General features: G+C 38.1%; 1 protein-coding gene and 1 long non-coding RNA gene across 7 annotated transcripts in view; one reads left to right on the top strand and one right to left on the bottom strand.

Moving 5' to 3' along the window:
* LOC127491558 (uncharacterized) overlaps nt 1-21,349 on the top strand; it is a 208,921-nt gene that overhangs the window by 104,259 nt on the left and 83,313 nt on the right. The window lies entirely within an intron of this gene.
* Nucleotides 13,133-21,349, bottom strand: part of LOC103348889 (putative serine protease K12H4.7) — a 68,167-nt gene continuing 59,950 nt past the window's right edge. Inside the window, exon 9 of the mRNA XM_008259239.3 lies at nt 13,133-14,177. Within this exon, the coding sequence (XP_008257461.2) occupies nt 14,050-14,177 (128 nt within the window). The 3' untranslated portion in view covers nt 13,133-14,049. The remainder of the gene's footprint in view (nt 14,178-21,349) is intronic.

Here is a 21,349-nt window from a genome sequence, read left to right as displayed (position 1 = left end):
ATTACATTGACACAGAGAGCTATGTTGCTATGTTGATTGTACATCCCATTCCTTGTTAAACATCATGACAGGCATATTATCTCATTTATATAGAACATGGTAGGATAGGCATTAATAGTCCTTGATTTCACAGTCAAGGAAGCAGAGATTGAGAAGACGAAGGACTTGCCCAAATTTGCACAACTGGGATGGGTGAGTGTCAGGAAGTGAACCCTGTTCTGCTTTCTAATTTTTTCTGGCTGCAATTTTTCTGACAGACCACTAGCATTTTGAGGAAGTATTTTTGAAGCTGAGTAATTGAACAACAAGGAAAGTTGTTGAATTCATTGTGTTCTTTGGTTCTTTCCTCCCTCAAAGACAGAGAAAGACAGCCTATTTAATGGCACACAAATGTTTCACTCTTTCTTCATGGTCTTGATCTGGAATAATCTTTGTTAAACCAAAGACAGACTGGTCCCAGAGCAAAGAGCCAGCAGGAATGTGAAATACCAATGATGCAGTGACTCCAAATTTACAAATTGTAGGAAGAACTCTGGTTCCAGTCAGGACTGAGGGAGAGCAGTGACATCCACCCACACTAGGCACAGGCCCCGGGTGCTACTGCCATGGGTACTGGTGCCTGCATGGACGGTGAGGTCATTCCAGAGAACAGCAGGGCTCATTCATTCTTCCCGCCTGCCTCCTCAGACAGTGAGGGTAAACAACTTTCAGATGTATTTCCTGTTAGCTAAAGGAGCTTCATATGGTGTTAGTCAAGTAGTATTTGAAAATTCACATTTTGTATTTTCTCTAGAAGCACTTTCTTTTGCAAGAAGTTTCCAGGACACGGTATCATCCTAATTATCACTTGACCAACATTATTACAGGCCACTTTAAATCTAGACAGCCTACCTGGCTTGACAAGATAGTTAAGGTCACTCCAGGGATACCAAAAAGAGAAAGCACACGAACACATCAATTGCACAGCCAGATCATCCACTTGGCATAATGTGTGACCTGTCTGTCCAGTGTGCACTTCACAGCTAGAGACAGAACCACTTGGTTTCAGAGTCTTGAGGAGAATTTATAAGGTGGCTAAAAAAAACTGTAACTGGAAACACAGAAAAATGACTTGACAGTCTAGCTGTTACTGAATTTTTGAGAAAAAAATATTCAGAATTGTTGCAAGAGTTGACACATCTAAAACTGTCACTGTTACCTGAATAGAGTTCAGAGTTCAATACTTCTCCCTTCTCTGTGTCAACTTTTCTCAATGATTCTCAACTGGAGGAAGTAACACTCCCTCCCACCCCCGCCTCCAGGCTCCCCTGGGTGTAGGCAGAGAGAAAAAGGTGAATCCAGCTCTATACAGTTCTTCTCTTCTATAAGGACCTTCCTTCAGAGATGAGAGGAAAAGCAGATTGGAAGGGAATAATGTTGGCATCCTGTTTATGAATCAATTGAGATAAGGCTTAGTCATTCTTAGAAAAGGATAAGGAAACATTCAATAATGAAGTTTGAAGTTGGAGATTATTCCAGAAAAATAACAAAAGTGATGTTTTCTATAGATAAAATCTAGTTAAGAAGACAAAACTCCTATCTTAAGAAGCTTTTTTGTATCATGAAATGTGGCAGCTTCTCTCTGCAGGACATAAGGGAGAGGTCAGCACCTCAGCCCAGAGTAGTTAGATGTTACTATGTATGCCAGGTTTGAGAATCCACCTTCATCCAAAGGCAAATCTGGCTTGTCCCTTCCCACTCTCAGGAATCTAGAGCCCTCAGCAGTCCACCTGTAACCTCAACAGCATACAGATGAGGGCAGTGAGCCACTCACTCTGCGGGGTGTAGTTAGGGCATAGCCTCCTTGAGCCCTTGGTCATCTCATCAATGTAACCTGCGAGTCCACGTTCACCCTCTCCTGTCCTAACCTAGACAACACAGGCCAAGATTATACCCGACATTGACATTTCATGGATGCAGGGAAAGGTTGAAAAGGGAACAATGAGTGAGACCTTGGAAATCTTTCAAGTACAACCTTGAACAGGTTTTACTTAACCTAAAGCTTCCAAGTGACAGTTATTGTGAATCAGAACTCTCATTCCCTTGGATGTGGAGTTGATGTAGCTTTAGCAGTTTTCCTTCATTGCTCCTCAGGGTGGGCTAAATTCACCTGGCTGGCTAAGAGGAGGCCGTTTTCTTCCCAGCCAGTATTTTCTATTCTTTAACCCTTTGTTTCCTACAGATACAATGTCTTTTTGCTAAACCTCCCAGGACATGAAACTGTTCCTCCTCCATTCCCCAAACTCTCCTCCTACAAAAAAGGTATCAAAGTCAACCAGAGCCTTGTTAGCCATATTTCAACTCTAAATGCTCATGATTTATTTTTACAATGAGGAGAGAGGGGCACATGCTTCTTTGGAATTTGAAAGAAGCTCCTTTGCCCAGAGGATGATATGTTGAACATCAATTCTTACTTTTGTTCTAAACTCTCTCCTTAAGATATAACCCAAACTCCGATCTTATTTAGACAAGGCCATAGTCAAAGTCCTCCCTTCAGAGAAAGGTACCTCTTTCTTTGATGGCCCATTCTTTCCGCTGGGATCTCACTCACAGAGATCTTTCATTTAGGTCATTTTATTTTTTTTGCCACAGTGTCTTGGCTTTACATGCCTGGAAAACTCTCATGGGGCTGTTTAGCCAGATCCAAATGCCTTAAGGGTGTCGGTGTGGGTGCAGTCTGTTGAAATCTTTACTTAGTATATACTAAGTTGATCTTCTGTATATAAAGATAATTGAAAATGAATCTTGATGAAAAATGGGATGGGAGAGGGAGTGGGAGATGGGATGGTTGCAGGTGGGAGGGAGGTTATGGAGGGAAAAGCCGCTATAATCCAAAGGTTGTACTTTGGAAATTTATATTTATTAAATGAAAGTTGAAAAAAAAAAAGATATAACCCAGAGGGGCTGGCGCTCTGGTGCAGTGGGTAAATCTGTTGTACCAGCATCTCATATGGGCACCAGAGAAGGTTCTGGGTTGCTTCACTTTAATCCAGCTCCCTGCTACCGTGCCTGAGAAAGCAGCAGAGGATGGCCCAAGTGCTCGGGCCCCTGCACCCATGTGGGAGACCTGGAGGAAGCTTCTGTCTCCTGGTTTCTGATTAGTACAGCTCTGGCCTTTAAGGCCATTTGAGGAGTGAACCAATGCATACAAGATCTCTCTCTCTCTCTCTCTCTCTCTCTCTCCCCCCTTCTCTGTCTCTGTATCTCTGTCTTTCAAATAAATAAATAACTCCTATAAAAAAGAAGAACCCACAAAATACACTTAGTCATCAGCAATCAAATGTGAAAAAGCCATTATCTCTATGAATCAGCTTTCTGGTAAAGACAAAACCAACCAGGAATCATTTTGTCTTTGGAGTCATTTTAAGGCAGTTGTTGAAGAATAGTGATTCTCAAGTTTAAGTTAGCTAATTGTTTTTTGTTGTTGTTGTTGATTGTTTGTTTATTGAGAGATAGCGGGACAAACAGAGATACTCTCCCAATGCACACAACAGCTGGAAATGAGCCAGGCTGAAGCTCAAAACTAGAAACTCCATTGAGACCTCTCACCTGGATGACAAGGACCCAACTACTTGAACCACCACCTGCTGCCTCCATGTGTGTACATCAGAACAGAGTCAGGATTCAAACCCAGGCACTCTTATATGGGATTTAGGGGTCTCCATGGGTGTCTTAACTACTAAGGTAAACACCTACCCTCATTGCTTGTTTTAATTAGCAACAGAACAAAAAAAAATGTTTAATATTGAGGCTTAAACTAGAAAAAAATAAACAACTAGAATATATCAAAGGGGAATAGAAAAAAAATGAAAAACATTATGAAAAAGCCTCATGTTGCAATTCACATTTTTTGAAAGTTCCATTTTCATAAATTTCAGTTCAACAAACATTTTTCTGTAGTATTTATTTCAGGAGCTAGATACAGACATGAGTAAGATCAAATCCTATCCCAGAAAAATTATGCTAAGCATAGGGTAGACATTCAAGAAACGTAGGCGATCCAAGATGGCTGAATAGGGAAATGTCGTGCTGGTTTTGACCACTGGAAAATAACAGGAGAAAAGGGGAAGTAATATATCCTCAGGGGACAGTTGGAAGAAGTTCACAGTGAAAATTCTACATAAAAAAGGAAGTCAACACGGAGCAGTGCTGATGGAGCAATCACACAGCTGCTACTGGATACCTCTAGTGACTCCCACAGTTGGTGGCTGGAGGAGATGCTATCTTCTTGAGAGGAAATCGTGGCAGCCCATTGCACTGGAGATACTACCTGATGGAGAACAATGTGGATCCCACTGAATTTAAGTCTGGTGTGGAGTGCTAGCAGGGAGCAAGGTGCCTATATAACCCCATGAAAGAAGAGCACATTGCTTTCTTGATATCCTCCCAAAGGGCACCTGGAGGCTAGAAGGGAGGAAGCACCATCTTAACAAGGGAAGCAGAGCTGCTGAAACATGCATGACACTGGGATTTTTTCTGAGGGATAAATCCATTGTTCCCACTGACTGAATCTGGCCTGGAGAGTTGGTGGGGTGCGGGGCCCTCACTCATACCTATGAAGCCCTCATTTCCATACACTCCATCAAGACACCCATAATCAACTTGCCAAAGTGGGGCACCAACCAATTTCTTTTAGGCATGGAGCTGGCTCATGCCACTGCCACTTCTCCCTAAGGATGAGGGAAGCTTGTGAGACTACGAATGGATTCTCTGCTCCCTGTGACTGTGGAAGCCCTGTGAGCTATCACTGTGGGAATTTTGTGTCTGTGCAATAAGGTTTGGGGTGTGTCTGGGTTTTGGGGCAATTATGGTATCTGGTTTCAGAAGTTCAGAGTTTTCTGAGTGCCTGGGGTGAGTCATAGCAAGGGTTGCATGCTCACAAGGAAGAGTGCACAGATGTTTTGTGTGGTTTGTGTGTCAGCGAGGTTAGGGTGTGTAGCCAATGTGGACTCACTCTATGCAGTTGGTGCACCTTGGCAGAGGTGATGTAAGATTCTGATCCCTCCCCACTAAAGACAATAGAGGAGATCTACTATGCCCAACATGAGTATCACTCTGGAACTTGGCCCGCTCTCAAACAGTGACAGGAGCTCCTTCACCCCACCAAACACATGCCTCTGGATATCCACTGAAGAATAAGACACTCCACTAAGCCATAGAGCATATTTAAAAGATAAAATCCCTAGTGGAGAAAACCAACTGTTTCCATAAATGCCTAAAATAAATATAGAAATACAAGAAACATGAAGGAAGACATGGCTCCCCCAAAAGAGCACAACTGCACTTCATTTTTAGAATGTGAAGACAAAGATCAGTAAAATGCCTGAAAAGTAATTCCAAAGAATGATTATAAGATTACTCAAAAACACAGAGAATCAAATAAATGAGTTTAAAAAATCCATACATGACATGAATGAGAAATTCTGCTGGGGGGATTGAGATATTGAAGAGAAATCAAACTGATATATTGGAAATTAAGAATTTAATGTGTAAAATAAAAATACAATGAAAAGCCTTAACAACAGACTCAGTAAGGCAGAAGAAAGAAAGAAAAGATAAATCCTTATAAGCAGGAAAAAGAAAGAAAATTAGAAAACTGGAAATAGTATTCAGATTTATGGTATACAATCAATTGACCAAACATATATGTCTTAGGAGTTCCTGAAAGAGTGGAAAGAGAGAATAGGTTAGAAGACCTAGTTAGTGAAATAAAGCAGAAAACTTCCTAATTTGGAGAAATATAGAGACACCCAAGTAAAGGAAGCATATAGACCTCCTAATAGACATGGCCAGAAAAGATCTAAACCAAGACACATGATAGTCAAACTTTAAACAGTGAGACATAAAGAAAATATTCTAAAATGTGCACAAGAGAAATGTCAAATTACCTTCAGAGGATCTCCAGTTAGACTAACAGCTGATTTCTCATCAGAAACCCTATGGGCTAGGAGAGAATGGAGAGAATGGAGAGACACAGTCCAAGTCCTAAAGGAAAAAAAAATTGCCAACCCAGAATACTGTACCCTGTAAAGTCCTCATTTATGAAAGAAAGTAAAACAAACACCTCACATAACAAACAAAATTGAAAGAATTTGTAACCACTCATCCAGCCTTATGAATGATGCTTAACGGATGTGTTATACACAGAAATACAGAAAGATGGCCATCATTACAAAAGAATGTGAGGCAGAAAATCCCCCAGAAAAAAATACAAAATAAATCCAAAGTAAACAATAGGAATATTTATGGAAAACTGACAGGGCCAAGTCATTACTTATCATTAATAACCATTAATGTAAATGGCCTAAATTCTTAAGTTAAAAGATACAGACTGGCTGGACAGATTAAAAAACAAGACCCACCTATTTGCTGCCTACAAGAAACACATGTCACAAAAAGTTACAGAAATACTGAAAATGAAAGATGGAAAAAAGATATTTTATGCTAACAGAAAGCAAAAATGAACTGGTGTAGCTATCCTGAGATAAAATGGACTTTAACATAAAAACTGTTAAAAGAGGAAAAGAAGGGCATTATGTAATGATTAAGGGACTGGTTCACAGGAAGATGTGACTATAATAAATGTGTATGCACCCAAGGTCATAGCACCTGGCTATTTAATACAAATGTTAATGGATCTAAAGGGAGGCATAGACTCCAACATAATAGTAATGAGGGACTTCAACAAACCACTTTCATTAAGACAGGTCAACTAAGAAGAAAATCAATAAAGAAACAAATTCATCTACACTATGGACCAGATGGATCTAACTGATATCTACAGAACATTTCATCCAACAGTTGCAGAATGCACATTCTTTTAATCAGTGCATACAACTTTCTCTAGGATAGATCATATGCTAGGCAATAAAGCAAGTCCCAGCATGTTAAAAAATAATTGAAATCATACCATGTATCTTTTCTGACCACAATGGAATGGAATGAAGCTAGAAATTAACAACTTAAGAATATCTAGAAAATATGCAAACACATGTTTACTGAATAACATGCTCCCGAATGAATGGTGAGTCATAGAAGAAATCAAAATGGAAATAAAAAAATTCTTGGAAGTGAATGAGGATGGCTGGCGCCGCGGCTCACTAGGCTAATCCTCTGCCTGCAGCACTGGCATCCCAGGTTCTAGTCCCAGTTGGGGCACCAGATTCTGTCCCGGTTGCTCCTCTTCCAGTCCAGCTCTCTGCTGTGGCCCGGGAAGGCAGTGGAGGATGGCCCAAATCCTTGGGCCCCTGCACCTGCATGGGAGACCAGGAGGAAGCAACTGGCTCCTGGCTTCAGATCGGCGCAGCATGCCGGCCGTAGCAGCCATTTGGGGGGTGAACCAACGGAAGGAAGACCTTCCTCTCTGTCTGTCTCTCTCACTGTCTAACTCTGCCTGTCAAAAAAAAAAAAAAAAAGGAAAAAAAAGGAAGTGAATGAGGATGACAGTACTACATATCAAAACTTATGGAATACAGCAAAAGCAGTGTTAAGAGGAAAGTTTATAGCTACCAATGCTAACATCAAGAAATTGGAAAGGAATAAAATACATAAGCTATCAAAAAGACCTAGAAAAACAACAAATTAAATCCTAAATTAGTAAGAGAAAAAAATAATTAAAATTAGAGGAGAAATAAACAAAAATCTCACAAATGATCAGTGATACATACAAAGAGCTGTTTTTTGAAAAAATATACAAAATTGATAACCATTGGCCCAATTAGCCAAAAAAAAGAGGAGAGTTCCAAATTAATAAAATCAGAGATGAAAAAGATGTTACAATGGATTCCAAGGAAAATAAAAAGTATCATCAGAAATTACAAGAGATTTATGTCAACAAATTGGAAAATCTAAATGAATTGTCAATTCTCTTTTGTCTGCTAATGAGAAAAATTCTGAATTAATAAATATTTATTTAGAATGCTAAGGGTTTTTTTTTTTGAAGAAAGAGATGGAAAGGGGAGTGAGGAAGGAAAAGAAGGAAGGAAGGAAGGGAGGAAGGAAGGAAGGCAGGCAGGCAGGCAGGCACGTTGTAGCAAAGATGGATCTCTGTCTTCCCAAGTACATTCCCATATTTCTTGCCTGAGCACATTAATAGACTACATTTCCCAATCTCCTTTGCAAATAAATATGGCCATTTGGTTGAGTTATAGCCAATGGCATATAATCAGAAGGAATTGTGAATTTTTTAGAAGTAACTATAGTTTCTATATGTCTTCAATTTTTGCTACTACAACATGTAAAATGCATTGCTTTTTTATCGTGAGAACAATGGAAGGTAGGTCTTTCCTCTAAAGTCTAAATCTGCTACATCTTTCTGGTAGCCAATAGGAGATGGATGTATCACAAGATCATAGGCAAGCGACCAGTTTGCAGGCTATTCCAAAAACTCAAATGAGAAATACAATTAAGCAGGGTCTCTTGGTGTAAAATTAGGGAGCTAATTAACTACTTTATCTTTTGGCCTCAGAAACTAAACTTATCTGAAAGCAGATAGGGCTGGGAAATATGATAGCTTTGTCTTCATCCCACCATTGACTGGACACAGCCAAGAAGAGAGGCTCTCATACCTTTTATTCTTCTCCCTTCTCCTGTTCCCTACCCTTAGTAAATGTCCAGTTTTCAAACATCAGGATATACTCTTGAGTGCACATACAAGAAAGGCAATATTAATGAAAGTCCCAAATCATGTTATTTTATTACATATCCAAACCATTGTCAAACACCACTGTAAATTATTTATAAGAATGTCTTTCATCAGCAACTCCGTGATTAGCCTTTGGAAAGAATCTTGCTGAAGAAAACCATCAATAAACAGAAGGCATGTAGAGAGAACACATGGGATGATGTTTCAGACAAGACTGGCTGGACTGACAAGCAGAAAATGAAAAGAGGAGGAAAATATTTTAAAACAGAATTTATATAAATTTGATAATGAAAGGAAAATGTATAGTTTACTGCAAAAGGCCTGAGTGCCTAAATCATTGCCAGGATATGGAAGAGACACATTCCCATCCTTGGTCTTAAGTAGGCAACTTGAATCTTTGCAACAGTCCACTAGAGCAAAGCACACTAACATTGTCAGACTGAATGTCAGCAATTGAAATATTACCTCCAGACTTTGATTTTGTAAATGTCTTTTTCCTGGTTTAAATTAGGGGATATTAAGATGTTGTTCCAAAAATTCAGAAATATCTTGTTTCTCATTTATCAGCTTCATCTTTCCTTTGGCCTCACTTTCAACTATAAGACTAATACCCCTTTTGCTATTCATGAATATTCCCATATTAAGATTTGACAGATTTGTGAATTCCACATAAAATATCCAAATTTTTAGAAAAACCAGAAGACAGAAGACATCAGTGTATACACATCAGTGTATAATAACTGATTGGGAAAGAGTCAAACTATTTTGGCAGTCTGAGGGGTTCTAGCGTAGACTTTAAAGAAAGGAAATTTTTAAAAACACTTTTCTTACTCATAATGTTCTTAGTAGACAGAAAAATGGTTTTCTCTTTGAAGATAAAATGTAGAGGCATATTAAGAAAGGAAACATCTGCCAATAGAAACAGCAGTGAGAATTAGTCGCGTATCCTGGAAAAATAAGATTTAGTCCAACTATGTTGATATTACTTAGTAAGGTTGGACACCAGGGTTGAAATAATTCTTACTCAACTATTTTATGGAAATCTTATGAAAATAATTGAAAATAGAAACATTAAGTTCCTTCACTAAAGAGAATGTACATTCTTTCTTTCTAGCCTTAACCTTTTGCAAACCTACAGAGAGAGAGCTCAAAGAGAATACCAAAAATACCTGAATATATGGAACAGATATGGAAGTTAACTGTGAAGCAAGGTTTTATTTAGCAAACTTTTTCCCACTGACTATCTTCTTAAAATGGAATGAATATATTTTACTGATTCAAAACAAAAATCACTTGCAAAAGGAAATAAAATTTAAGCTCAAAAAAACAACATGGCTTCTCTATGGCATACATTTAAGGAAGATTAACCAAGTAACTATGTCCACTTAAACATGACCCACAGTTGAGTAATGCTCTCCTTCATAATGCACTAATTTTTTTCTCTGTTTCATTTTGGATATGTCTTTTTATTTGCTCAAGTTCACTAATTGTGCTAGCTCCATTTGCTACACCAAAATATCATAGACTGGGTAGATTAAACAACAGACATTTCTGTCTCAACATTCTAAACACAGCAATGCCAATTTAATTGCCACTGAGGATCCTTTCCCGGGCTTGGAAATTGCTGCCTTCTCATTAACACTCCACATGGTGAAGAATGAGGAATCTCTCTCTTCTTACAAGAAAACTAATCTCATCATGTGGGCCAGGTCTTCATGACTTCAGCTACCCTCATTACCTCCCAAAGGCCCCATCTCCAAATAGTTTCTCATTGGGGCTTAGGAGATCATCACATGAATTTGGAACAGGACACAATTCCATCCACAGCACTAATCTTATCTTGAGCAATATCTAATCTATTAATCCCATCTACTATGCTTTTTATCTCAGGTATTGTAATTTTCATTTGCAGAAGTTTGATTTTTGTCTCTTTTATATCTTGTATCTTTGTATCTTTGTATCTTCCAAATTCAGTCTTTTCTCTACCTTCTTGAACTGTGGAATATAGCCATGGCTTTTCACATTCTTGCTACTCTATTTTCTCATCTATGTTCCTGCTGGATTGGTGTCAATGGTTTTTTTTTTTTTTTTCATCAGATATCATATTTTCTTGCTGTTTAACCTGCTTTAATTGAATGCCAGACATCGTGGTTTTTGACTTGTTGTGAGCTGGCTGTTTTTGTATTTCTGTAAGTATTCTTGAGCTCTGGCCTGAAACACCATTAAGTTACTAGAAAACAGTTTGTAATCCTTTCAAATCTTGCTTTAAATCTTGGTCAGGAAGTTCCAACCACTGTTTAGTCTAAGCTTAATTCTTCCTGGGCCACTGAAAGCTATTTTTACCCCAGTCACTTTAGGGGGGTGAAAGCCTTCTAACAACTCTACCCAAGACTCCATAAATTCTGAAGATTTCCACATTGGCTGTTGGAAAATGAAATATTCCCAGCGGTATGAAAATAGCTAGTGCTTTCCCTGTATCCTGCCACGTGGCCCCTTTCGTGGACACAGGTAATGTTCTCACATGCACGCCTTGTTCAGCAGCCAGCCAAGGCTACAAGGGAGACCCTCTGGTGATCTCCAGTCTTCATTGCACTGCTGTTTCTTTTCTGTAACCCGGCCTTGTAAAATTCTAGCCACCCTGACTTTCCCAGGGTCCTGTTTCTAAGTCCTTAACTCAGGTAGACCTCGGTGCTCTGCTTCTCTTTCCAGTTTTTATGCCAATTCTGAAAATCTTCTTCTAGGCAATAACTGGGGGATATCATGAGCCTCACCTCACTTGTTCTTTGCTTGTCGGGCATCACTGTCCTTACTGCCTTTTGTGCAAAGTCTTCAAAAGCTTTGTTTCATTTTACTGATTTTTTTTTTTTGCAGGTGTTTTGGTTAAGACTGGAGCATATATCCAGAAAATCCAGTCTCTCCCACTCCATATTGACCAGATTTCTCTTTCTATTGATTTTTAAATTATGTTATATATTAAGACTCTCAATATTTCAACTTTTGTATACATTGCAGCCTGAAGATATATTTAACTTAATCTTGGTAGGATTTTTGACCTGAAGCCCAGGTCAAAAGGAAGAAAACCGAAAAAGTATGAAAATCATAGAGTTCTACACTCTGAGCTAGGTATAGCCAGATGTGTGCTGTGATTTGGAAGTTATGTAATAGTGATACGTCATGTCCTCATTTGGATTGCATGGTAATGGCATTTTGATAAATAGCCACCCAGGAAAAACCTCCCATAAATAAACTATATCCATATTTTCAAGTAGTCTTTAAAATATTAGTTAAATGTGAAAACTTTAAATTTATCTACTTCATTTCTTTACATATTAAACATTTATGAATATGGATTAGAAAATAAACCTTAATTAATACATATCCAAAGTAAAGTAAAGCACTGGTATTTCCTGGGTTTGACAAAACTTTAGAAGGAAGTAAGTACCAAGAGATGCTCAAACCCTTTGAAACACAGATGTATTTTTAAGGCCTATTTGCCTGAGAAGTTAAATAAAAACTAACACAATTTTTTTTCAAATGATTACAAGTGCAAGTTTATTACATATCAATCAAATATCAGATGGGATAGGTTCCATAAAAGAACAATAGGGAAAAACCGGATCCCTAATAAATTGCAGATGATATCAGGGTATCAAACATTTGAAACTAAGAAATGTGGTGTTTCAAAAATAGCTAATACTAATCACTTAAATCTCCATAGTGGTTTGTTCAAAGTGACATTTCTGAAATAGTAGCTTATATCCTAAAAAGGTAAAAACAGTCCAAAAACCATATGTTTCAATTATTCCTTAGAAAAAAGCTAAAATTCAGTATGAAATCCTAAAGTAAGGACAGATTCCCAAAATGTCACCAAATAGTTTCTATCAGCAACCTAATGAAATCAATATAATAATTATCAGTATCCCCTATAATTACTTAACCCACTGCAATTAATGACTACAAATTACTCATTAATAAACTATTTCAGAATAATTTTAGGTTTACAGAAAAATTGCAAAGGCTCCCAGAAAATTCTCACATACTTTCACCTAGAGTTAAAATCTTACATTCCTTGAGACACTTGTAGCACAACCAAGAAACCAACACTGGTATACCATTGCTTACTAAACATCAATTGCACAGAGTAACTCAAAGTTTTTTTGAATAATGAGTTTAAACATACATCTTTTTTAAGGCAAAATACTATCATTTTGAACAATCAATAATACCTTTAGGGTAAGTTTTAGACATGAGCTGCACAGTAGATTCTTTGTAGATGAATAGAAACTAACTTGAATATAATTTCTAATGAAATCTTCTTGGATGAGAGCCATTGTACCTCTCATATGGGGTCTAACTTTAACCCATATTGATGTGAGCAATGAGTATATTAATTTTTGATCCATGTTCTTGTCCATGAACACATAAAAATACAAGGCAGAGACTAGTAACTTGTGCAAATAAGAACAGAGTTTATTTAACATTGGGAGAATAAGCATACGTTCACACGCAAGTGTGGACCACCCCACACAAAGAAATACTCAGCATGAGTATGCCAGAGTTGCACATGAATGAGAGAGAGAATGGTACTTCTGAGCAAAAAACAGGAGCTGAGCCCTCTGACCACAGCATTCGCAGCGGAAAGATAGCTACCCAATCTGGGTATACAAACAGGTGGGGTGGGAGCATGCACCTTGGTCCTGGATGTGACAAGTGTATCCTGGGAAAGTGGGTGTATCAAGCCAACAGTTAAAGAGATGGGTTACATTACAGGGGTACAAGAATTCCTTGTCAGCTAAACCTGAATTTACTACATAGTTACACCATATCAATATCGAGCAGCACTGTTCTTCAAGTGACCAAAAGCTCCAGAGAAGTTGATGCTTGAGTTTTTCCAACAGGATTTTTTAAATCTGCAGATTTTCTTTTAGCTAGTCATTATCTATCCTTAAATTTCTTAAGAGTGCTCAGGATTTGGCAGAGTATTTTTTTTCCTATTTGTATATCCATGCATACATAATCCAGTGACATTTATGTTTTTATGAATGGCCCTAATGAAAAGAATAAGATTTCATCAACTAAGAGACTGGTCTGGAAAACCTAAAACGTAGAGCCTCTGTTCCCATGGCAACCAGCTAACTGATTGCACCTGGCCCTCCAGGGTAATTAATTTCTTGTGTGCTCTGATGGTCAGCTGCTTCTTAAGGCCAGCAGAAAACAAGGAGGAATACAGTGACCTTCTTTAAAACAAAACAAACTTAAACCCACATAGAGGAATTGGACTTTGGGGTATCTCCTAATTTCACACTTGCAGTGGATTTTACCTTTGAACAATATAATGGAAGGTCAAATTTTGAGTTCTGTTAACCTTAGTTTCTCTGAGCAGTCGCTTCAATTAGCCATGTTTCAAGGATCTTGAACATTTTTTCTCGTGCTTGAATTACTTGCAATGAATCCTGGGGTGTTTCCAAGTATATATCTGCACAGTGTGATTCACCTCAAAAGAGAAAAAAAGGCAAATGTTAGAGACCCACAGGTCAAGTAGGAAAGACCAATTGTCCTGAGCCCTGGGTGCATATGAAAATCACCTCTGACTCCTTAAAACAAATCAGTCTGAGTCCTATCCTTTTGAAATTCTGACTTAATTAGCCTGGGTTAGGATCCGGATGGCAGTGATTTTCAAAAGCCAATTAAAATATTCAGGTATAGTTAAAATTCAGGATTAAATAGTATATTAACATGGCAAACTGACTTGATGAAGCAAACTTCTTACAGAAAAGATTAGATAACTATATAGTATGTATGAGAGTGAATTACTGTGTCCTCAAGTATTCCTTCTGTGCTACAGATTAATAAAAACTTCAGGAAATGCCTAAGGCAGTAGATCTAGAGGATGATAGTCTGTTTTTCTCTTTTTTATCTATGTATGATATAATTTAAGCTTTCAGGTTACATTTTGCACCTGAGGAGTTCATAATTTCGGAGAGCTTCATTTCAAAAGTTTTCCCAACTCTAAGAGAAAATTGTAAAATTTAGGAAACTTAGCAAACTGACTGTTAAACCATTAGTACATGGCTATGATGGAAGAATTGACACCACCAAATCAGCAAATGCTGCTGGTCAGATATTTGCTTCTCCTGCAATGTGACTGTTAAACACCTACCTGCAAAGCCCCGGGCAAAGAAAGGATGACACTTGACTGGACCTCAAGTTTTTATCAGCCCCTTAACTTTACTGGCGTAGAGACTGAAGTTCAGCATGTTTATGTGAATGGTTAAGAAAAACGTTGTGGCCAACATTGTGGTGGAGCAAGTAACACCTATGCCAGCATCCCATATGGGCACTGGTTCATGTCCCAGCTGCTCCTCTTCTAATCCACCTCCCTGCTAATGGCCTGAGAAAAGTAGCAGAAAGTGGCACAAGTGTTTGGGTCCTTGTTACCCACATGGCTCCTGCCTTTGGCATGGCCCAGCCCTGGCAATTGCAGCCATCTGGGAAGTGAACCAGTAGTTGGAAGCTCGCTCTCTCTCTCTCTCTCTCTCTCTCTCCCTCTCTCCCCCTCCTTCCTTCCTTCCCTCTGTCTCCCTCTGTCTCCCCCTCTCCCTCTGTAAATCCGAACTTCAAGTAAATAAATTTTTTAAAAAGAGAGCAAAAAAGAAAAAGAAGGAAAGAAGGGGGAAAAAGTAAATTGCTTGTGGAACCAAGAATAGAAGCTTGTTCACTTCAGCATCTGTCACATCTGTCCTTACTCTGGTCTACGAATCTCTCATCTTTTATAAATAAGCATCTGTCTGTTCTGTGTTCTTTTATGGGAACAAAGTATTTGGGTTAAAAGGCTCAAACTTCCTAATAACTGACATACATACAGGTGATAGAGTACTATACAGCCACTAAAAGGGAATAAGAAAGACTTCCGTGTACTGATATGGAAAGATCTGCACTGCGTATTAAGAAAAACAAGCAAGGTATAGAACAGCATAGTTAAAAACTGCCTTCTGTTTCTGAAAGGGGAGATAAGACTATATATGCTTATACTTGCAAAAAACTCCTGGAAGCATAAACAAGAACTTACTAAGAATGGTTTCCTGACAAGGATGGAAAGAAAGAGCGTGGCAGGAATAACACATTTCCTCTGTATTGAAAACGAAACAAGGCTATTACAACTGACTGTGATAAAAGCCCATGGTGCTCCCTATAAACATAAACTATCTCACAGAATTTCAACATCCGATGAGGTCACACAATGACTACGATGGAACTAGATCCAAATAAAACCACTCTGTAATCATGTCTGAACATAGACAAAGACAAGGGCATCACGGAACCACAAAGTATCAAAATACTCTTCTCTCCCAGCTGGTGAGTAAGTGCTTCTGTACTGTGACAACTCAGGATTCACTCTGTTTCTTTTTACTTCCTGGACAAAAGTAAAGTTTCTCGATCAGATTGCTTTCACTGCCTTACAGTACATAATTTGTCCAAAGTTCAAGTCTGAACATTCAAAATAATATACTAAACGTATGAATACTCAAGAATACATAATGAATTCATAAAAGAAAAGATTATTAAATCAACTTGATTTTATAATTATCCAAGATAATGAGCCAAATAACAATTTTCAGTGGGTAAGAATAAACTATTTGAATACAATACCAATCTGAATTTAGACAAGCCAGAGGTGCTGAAATGAACGTGAAGCAGATAAAGCTCAGGGTTTGAAATTTTCCCTGGTTAGAATTACGTGATCCCCTCTTCAACTGATATAATCTCAAAATAAGACTTCGACCTTCTTGTCAAGTTCTTTTAACTTCATTTCAGTATTGAGGTGGTTAGCAGTTTCATTCACACCCAGTCTCTGAGCATCAGCCATGCACCAGGCACCATGAATTCAAAGATAAACAAGACCTCGTCCCAGCAATCAAGGAGTTTGCTTCTTAAATGGGAGCCTAAGCTGCTCCCCCTCCTCAATTCTGTTTGGACATCTATTCCGCAGGAAAGCTTCGGAGCAGTTATTTGATCAGTGCTTGTCTTCTGGCTCTGTGCCTGACTGACTGTTCTTGGGGGGCAAAAACTATGAGCATCTCACTCACCAGCGCAGTCCTAGTGCCCAGCAGAGCTTTGGACACAGGTAGACATTTGTACTGATTCGACAGTGCCACCCCAAAATTCATGTCCATCCAGAACCTGAGAATGTGACACTATTTGTTTTGTGCTATTTACCAATTTTTATTTTATATATTTAAAATACTTCTGAAATAAAAAGGTGTTTTTTTTAAAAAAAAGAATATGCTGTTATTTGGAAATAAGATCATTGGAAATACAATGAGTTATGATGGGGATATACTGGATTAGAAGTAGCCTTAAATTCAGTACGACTGGTGTTCTTATAAGAAAACACACACAGAGCCACACACAGTAGGAAGACAGCCATGTGATGGCAGAAGCTGAGATTGGAGTCATATAGCTGTAAGCAAAGTAAGGTCAAGCATTTCCAGCAACCACCAGCCACAAGGAAGAAGCAAACAAAAAGTCTTAAGCCCATAAGCTTAACTTCTTATTATTACTTTATGCATCTGTAGAAATGAGAACAGTAATAGGGGCTATACTTGATGGAGAAGAGAACTTAATGAGATTATTCATGTAGAGTAAGAACCAGCACTATTGATTAATGGAGCACGAGTCACATGTGGCTATTGAGCACTTGACATATGGCTTTTCCAAATTGATAAGGGTTGTATAAATAAAGTATTTAAGAGATTTGAATACTTAGTATGAAAAAAGATGTGATCATCTTCCTAATAATTACATGCTAAATGAGAAAACCGTTAATATATTGGGTCAAATTAAAACATATTAGTAAAGTTAACCTCACCTGTTTCACGTATATCACCTATTTTGCCTGAGTATTAGACCTAAAACTCTAATATATATGCTTCAGGTTTATAAGCACTTAAATTATTCTTCTATTGAACACTACATTGCAATAAATGGTGCCCAGCTACAAATAAAATACCTCTATTAAAAACATGTAGGAGGCCAGCATTTAACTTGATGGATAAGACATTCAAATTTCCTAAAGGAGTACTTGAGTTCAATATCAAGCTCTGGCTCCTGGCTCCAGCTTACTGCTAATACAGACTTTAGGGGGCAGTGGAGATGGCTCAAGTACTGAGTTGCTGCCACTCACATGGGAGACCTGGATTTTGTTCCTGTGTTCTTAGCTTTAGCCTAGCCCAACCCCAGCTATTGTGGGCATTTGGGAGTGAATCAGTGGGTGGGAGCACTCTGTTTCTGTCTCTTTGCATGTCAAATACTTTAGCAAGAATAACAAAACATAATAAGTAGAATCATTATATTTAGTGTTAGGTACTGATTCAAAAGCAGCACATGCAGCTTAAACATTTGTAATCTGAAAAAACAAGATACAAAATGCTCTGAAATCTGAAATTTTTGAGAGCCAACATGACACTCAAGAAGTTTTGGATTTGGGAGCATTCAAGATTTTTATATTACAGAGACCGAACTGGTAAGGTCTATGTAAATACTCTAAAATTTTAAAAAATCAGAAATCTGAAAGTCTTGCTCCAAGCATTTTAGATAAGGGATATTTAACCTGTAAAAGAGTGGGCACCATAAAATAAGAAAAGTTCTGTGGTATTTTCTGTTCACTGTGGCTTTTTCACCAAGTCATCTGACTTTCCTTCCTTAGAGCTGTCATTTGGTGAGCATTGCTATGCATTAGGTTCTATACTAAGTATTTTGTTTTCATTGTCTTTCACAATAACATAATCAAACAATATAAGTGTGAATAACATATCAAACAATATAATTGTGAACAAGATAAACATGTGAACAAGATAAACATTGTGAAATATAATATATGTGATTTACAGTTGGCATTCACTGACTTCTATATTCATATAGTCACTTGCTGTAACTACGATCAGGTATCTGGCATGAGAGAGAAATGGAAGTCATACTGCAAAGGTGCAGGGACTTGCATGTGTCCATGGGAAGCACCCCTGACCTGAGCTGTCCATGACTGTGTGACAGAAATCTGAATGTCTCTGATTCACCTTGGCTAGAAAAGCTTTAAGGATTCCATTTGGAAAGAGACCAGACAACTATAAAACCCTCCAAAGCCTGGAGTTTCCAGGAAGTATTACCAATTCTGTTCAACATAAAAGCTCCTCACCCTCCAGATAGGAAACATGAACTCACTTATATAACATTTCTTCTCTTCTGAGGTTAGGTGTTGACAAAACCCTCCCCATCCAGCTTTTTGAGATTTCAATTGAATTAATCCCTAAGGGAATTGTAATTTCCCATTAAAAGGTGATCTAATCCTTGGCATCTAAGAAGGGGCCAGAAAAGGGGACAATAAAGTGTCAGTCTTATAACTATTGAGGTCATGTTTATGCTGTGAACTCTGTCAAAACAAGAAGGAGCATGAGTTTTTCTTGGCATTGAAAGCTTAGTATGCGAGCCAAAAAGGAGAAAAACCATCATGAGCTTTGGAGGTATTAACTTGCCCCATCAAGAATTTATGTTAGGTTTTCACTCTTGGAAGATACAAGAGTGACACTGCTACTTTCTGCTTTCATTCAACACCAAAAATGATCTTTCCTTCCTTTTCATAAGACAGAGTGAAAGGATGAGGACTTGTAGAGTTGTATAGAGAGAATGTAGTTGTATAGAGAGAAAGATACTTGTCAAATGTCTATTCACTGTCTCAGAAGAAGTTACAGATAAATTTAAGACTATATAACAGGAATATGAGAAGGGTCAGGATATGATGGGCTATGTATAAAAATATTCACAACTTGGGAAATTCCTCAAACTCCTGTGACCAAACTATAGATCTACTTAATTTTTCCCTCCTCCTTAACTTTTGCCCTTCTACGTGATAGAAATGTGTATATCCAACATCGAAGGCCAGTACCCTAAGTCCAGGATGGCCCTGTTCTCCATCTGCCTTCCCTCTACAGTGAGGTCTTCCTCTTTAACCCTACTTCCTTCTCCAGTAATTGTTTTTAGTATCTTCTACCATGCATGACTGAGCTGTCTATACTGGCTGCTTCTACTTTCTTACCTCTTATATCTCAAAGTGCTTTAAATCCCACTTACAATGACTCTACCTGAATAGCTCTCAGGAAGAAAGAACAGATCAGTAAGTCCAACGGCTCTTTTGCATTCTCATATTGTCTGAAATCCCAATAACATTACAGCGGACCCTCTCTTGCTATCTTAAAATACTCCCTTCCTTGGTGACAGCTTTTGGCTTTCCAGAAGCCTACTGCCCATTGTCAATCTCTTTTTCTAGACTTTTAGTGTTTTATTCACACAAGGTTCACTACTAAGCCCAACTGTCTCCCTTGATATTCTTTTCCAAAGCCATACTCATCCATGCCTAGGGTTCGTTTGTCCCCAGTACACCCTAAACTTTTTCAATGTCGCAAATGTCTCTTCTAAGTCCAAGCAAACTGCCTACCCAGCTTTTCACTTAAATACTTCACAGGTACCTCAAACGCAATGGATGCAGAAAGGGGTTCCTAATGTCTCTTCATGTCCTTCTCCCCACCTCACCCCCAATCTTGGCCTTCTTAAAAGGTGGAATAGCTCCACCAACCACCTAACTATATCAGTAGAAATCCAAGCCTCTCATTTTGTACCTCTTTCTTCCTCATCCCTTATATTGAGTCAATCACTAATTTCTGTCATTCCCCCTCTACTGCAACCACTCTACTGGATTCGTGCGAAAGTCTTTTTGCTTCACACACATATTCACTTTGCTCTATTAAAATTCCACAATGTGGTCTGAATGGATCTCAACACATACATCCCATTGATTCATTCCCTTACCTGAAACCCCAAATCATATTCCATTTCTGTTTGGATATTTCTCCAAATCCTTTTTTTAAGTCCCCAAACTGACTTGCTTTCCACCAGTTTTGCTTACCCCTAGATCTCAATATCAACTTTGGGGACAATATTGCCCCAATTGGCAATGTATGGACTACAGTGATTCTTCTAGGATAGAAATGCATAATCAAAACCCAATTATCACCCTTTAAAAATGAGTGTCAGAGGATTGAAAGATGAGACCCAAGTCTTTGCTATCTTCTTATCACTAGATTTTGGCTCTAGTTTACTGTCCCACTAGAAGGAACAAATTATTTCTGATTATAGAAGTACTGCACTCAATGTAGGCACTGTGACTCAACCACTTTTACCATCAGAAACAGGGCAGTATTTTGCACAGAACCAGTGGTTCTGTATAGGATCTTCAAATTACCATTAACTGACTGCCTGAAATTTTGTTGAAGAATATTAAGCTTGAGAATATTATAATTGTCACAAAGGAAAGAATTTCTGGGTAGAAAATAGAAAGCTTTTGCTCAGTATAATGTTGATTATTATAAAATAGAGAACCATAGTGGACATATAAAGCAAGATTATTTTAAACATGTATTTTTCCCATAAAAGACCCTATTCCTCACTAATGATTAAATTACTAAACATCTAGATGTCAACCATAGTAATTGTTTAAATCTGTCTCGACATTTGCTACATTTCCACTGCCAAAAATGTTTCTCCTTGAGGCCATTTTTATTATTTAAGAAAGTTTGTAAAAATTAAGTGTTGCATGTTTATAAGTTTGACTTTTCA

This window comes from Oryctolagus cuniculus, chromosome 3 (genome assembly GCF_964237555.1).
Source record: "Oryctolagus cuniculus chromosome 3, mOryCun1.1, whole genome shotgun sequence".
NCBI lineage: Eukaryota > Metazoa > Chordata > Mammalia > Lagomorpha > Leporidae > Oryctolagus > Oryctolagus cuniculus.
Note: the sequence above shows the minus strand (reverse complement) of the source record. Positions and strands in the feature narration are given on the sequence as shown.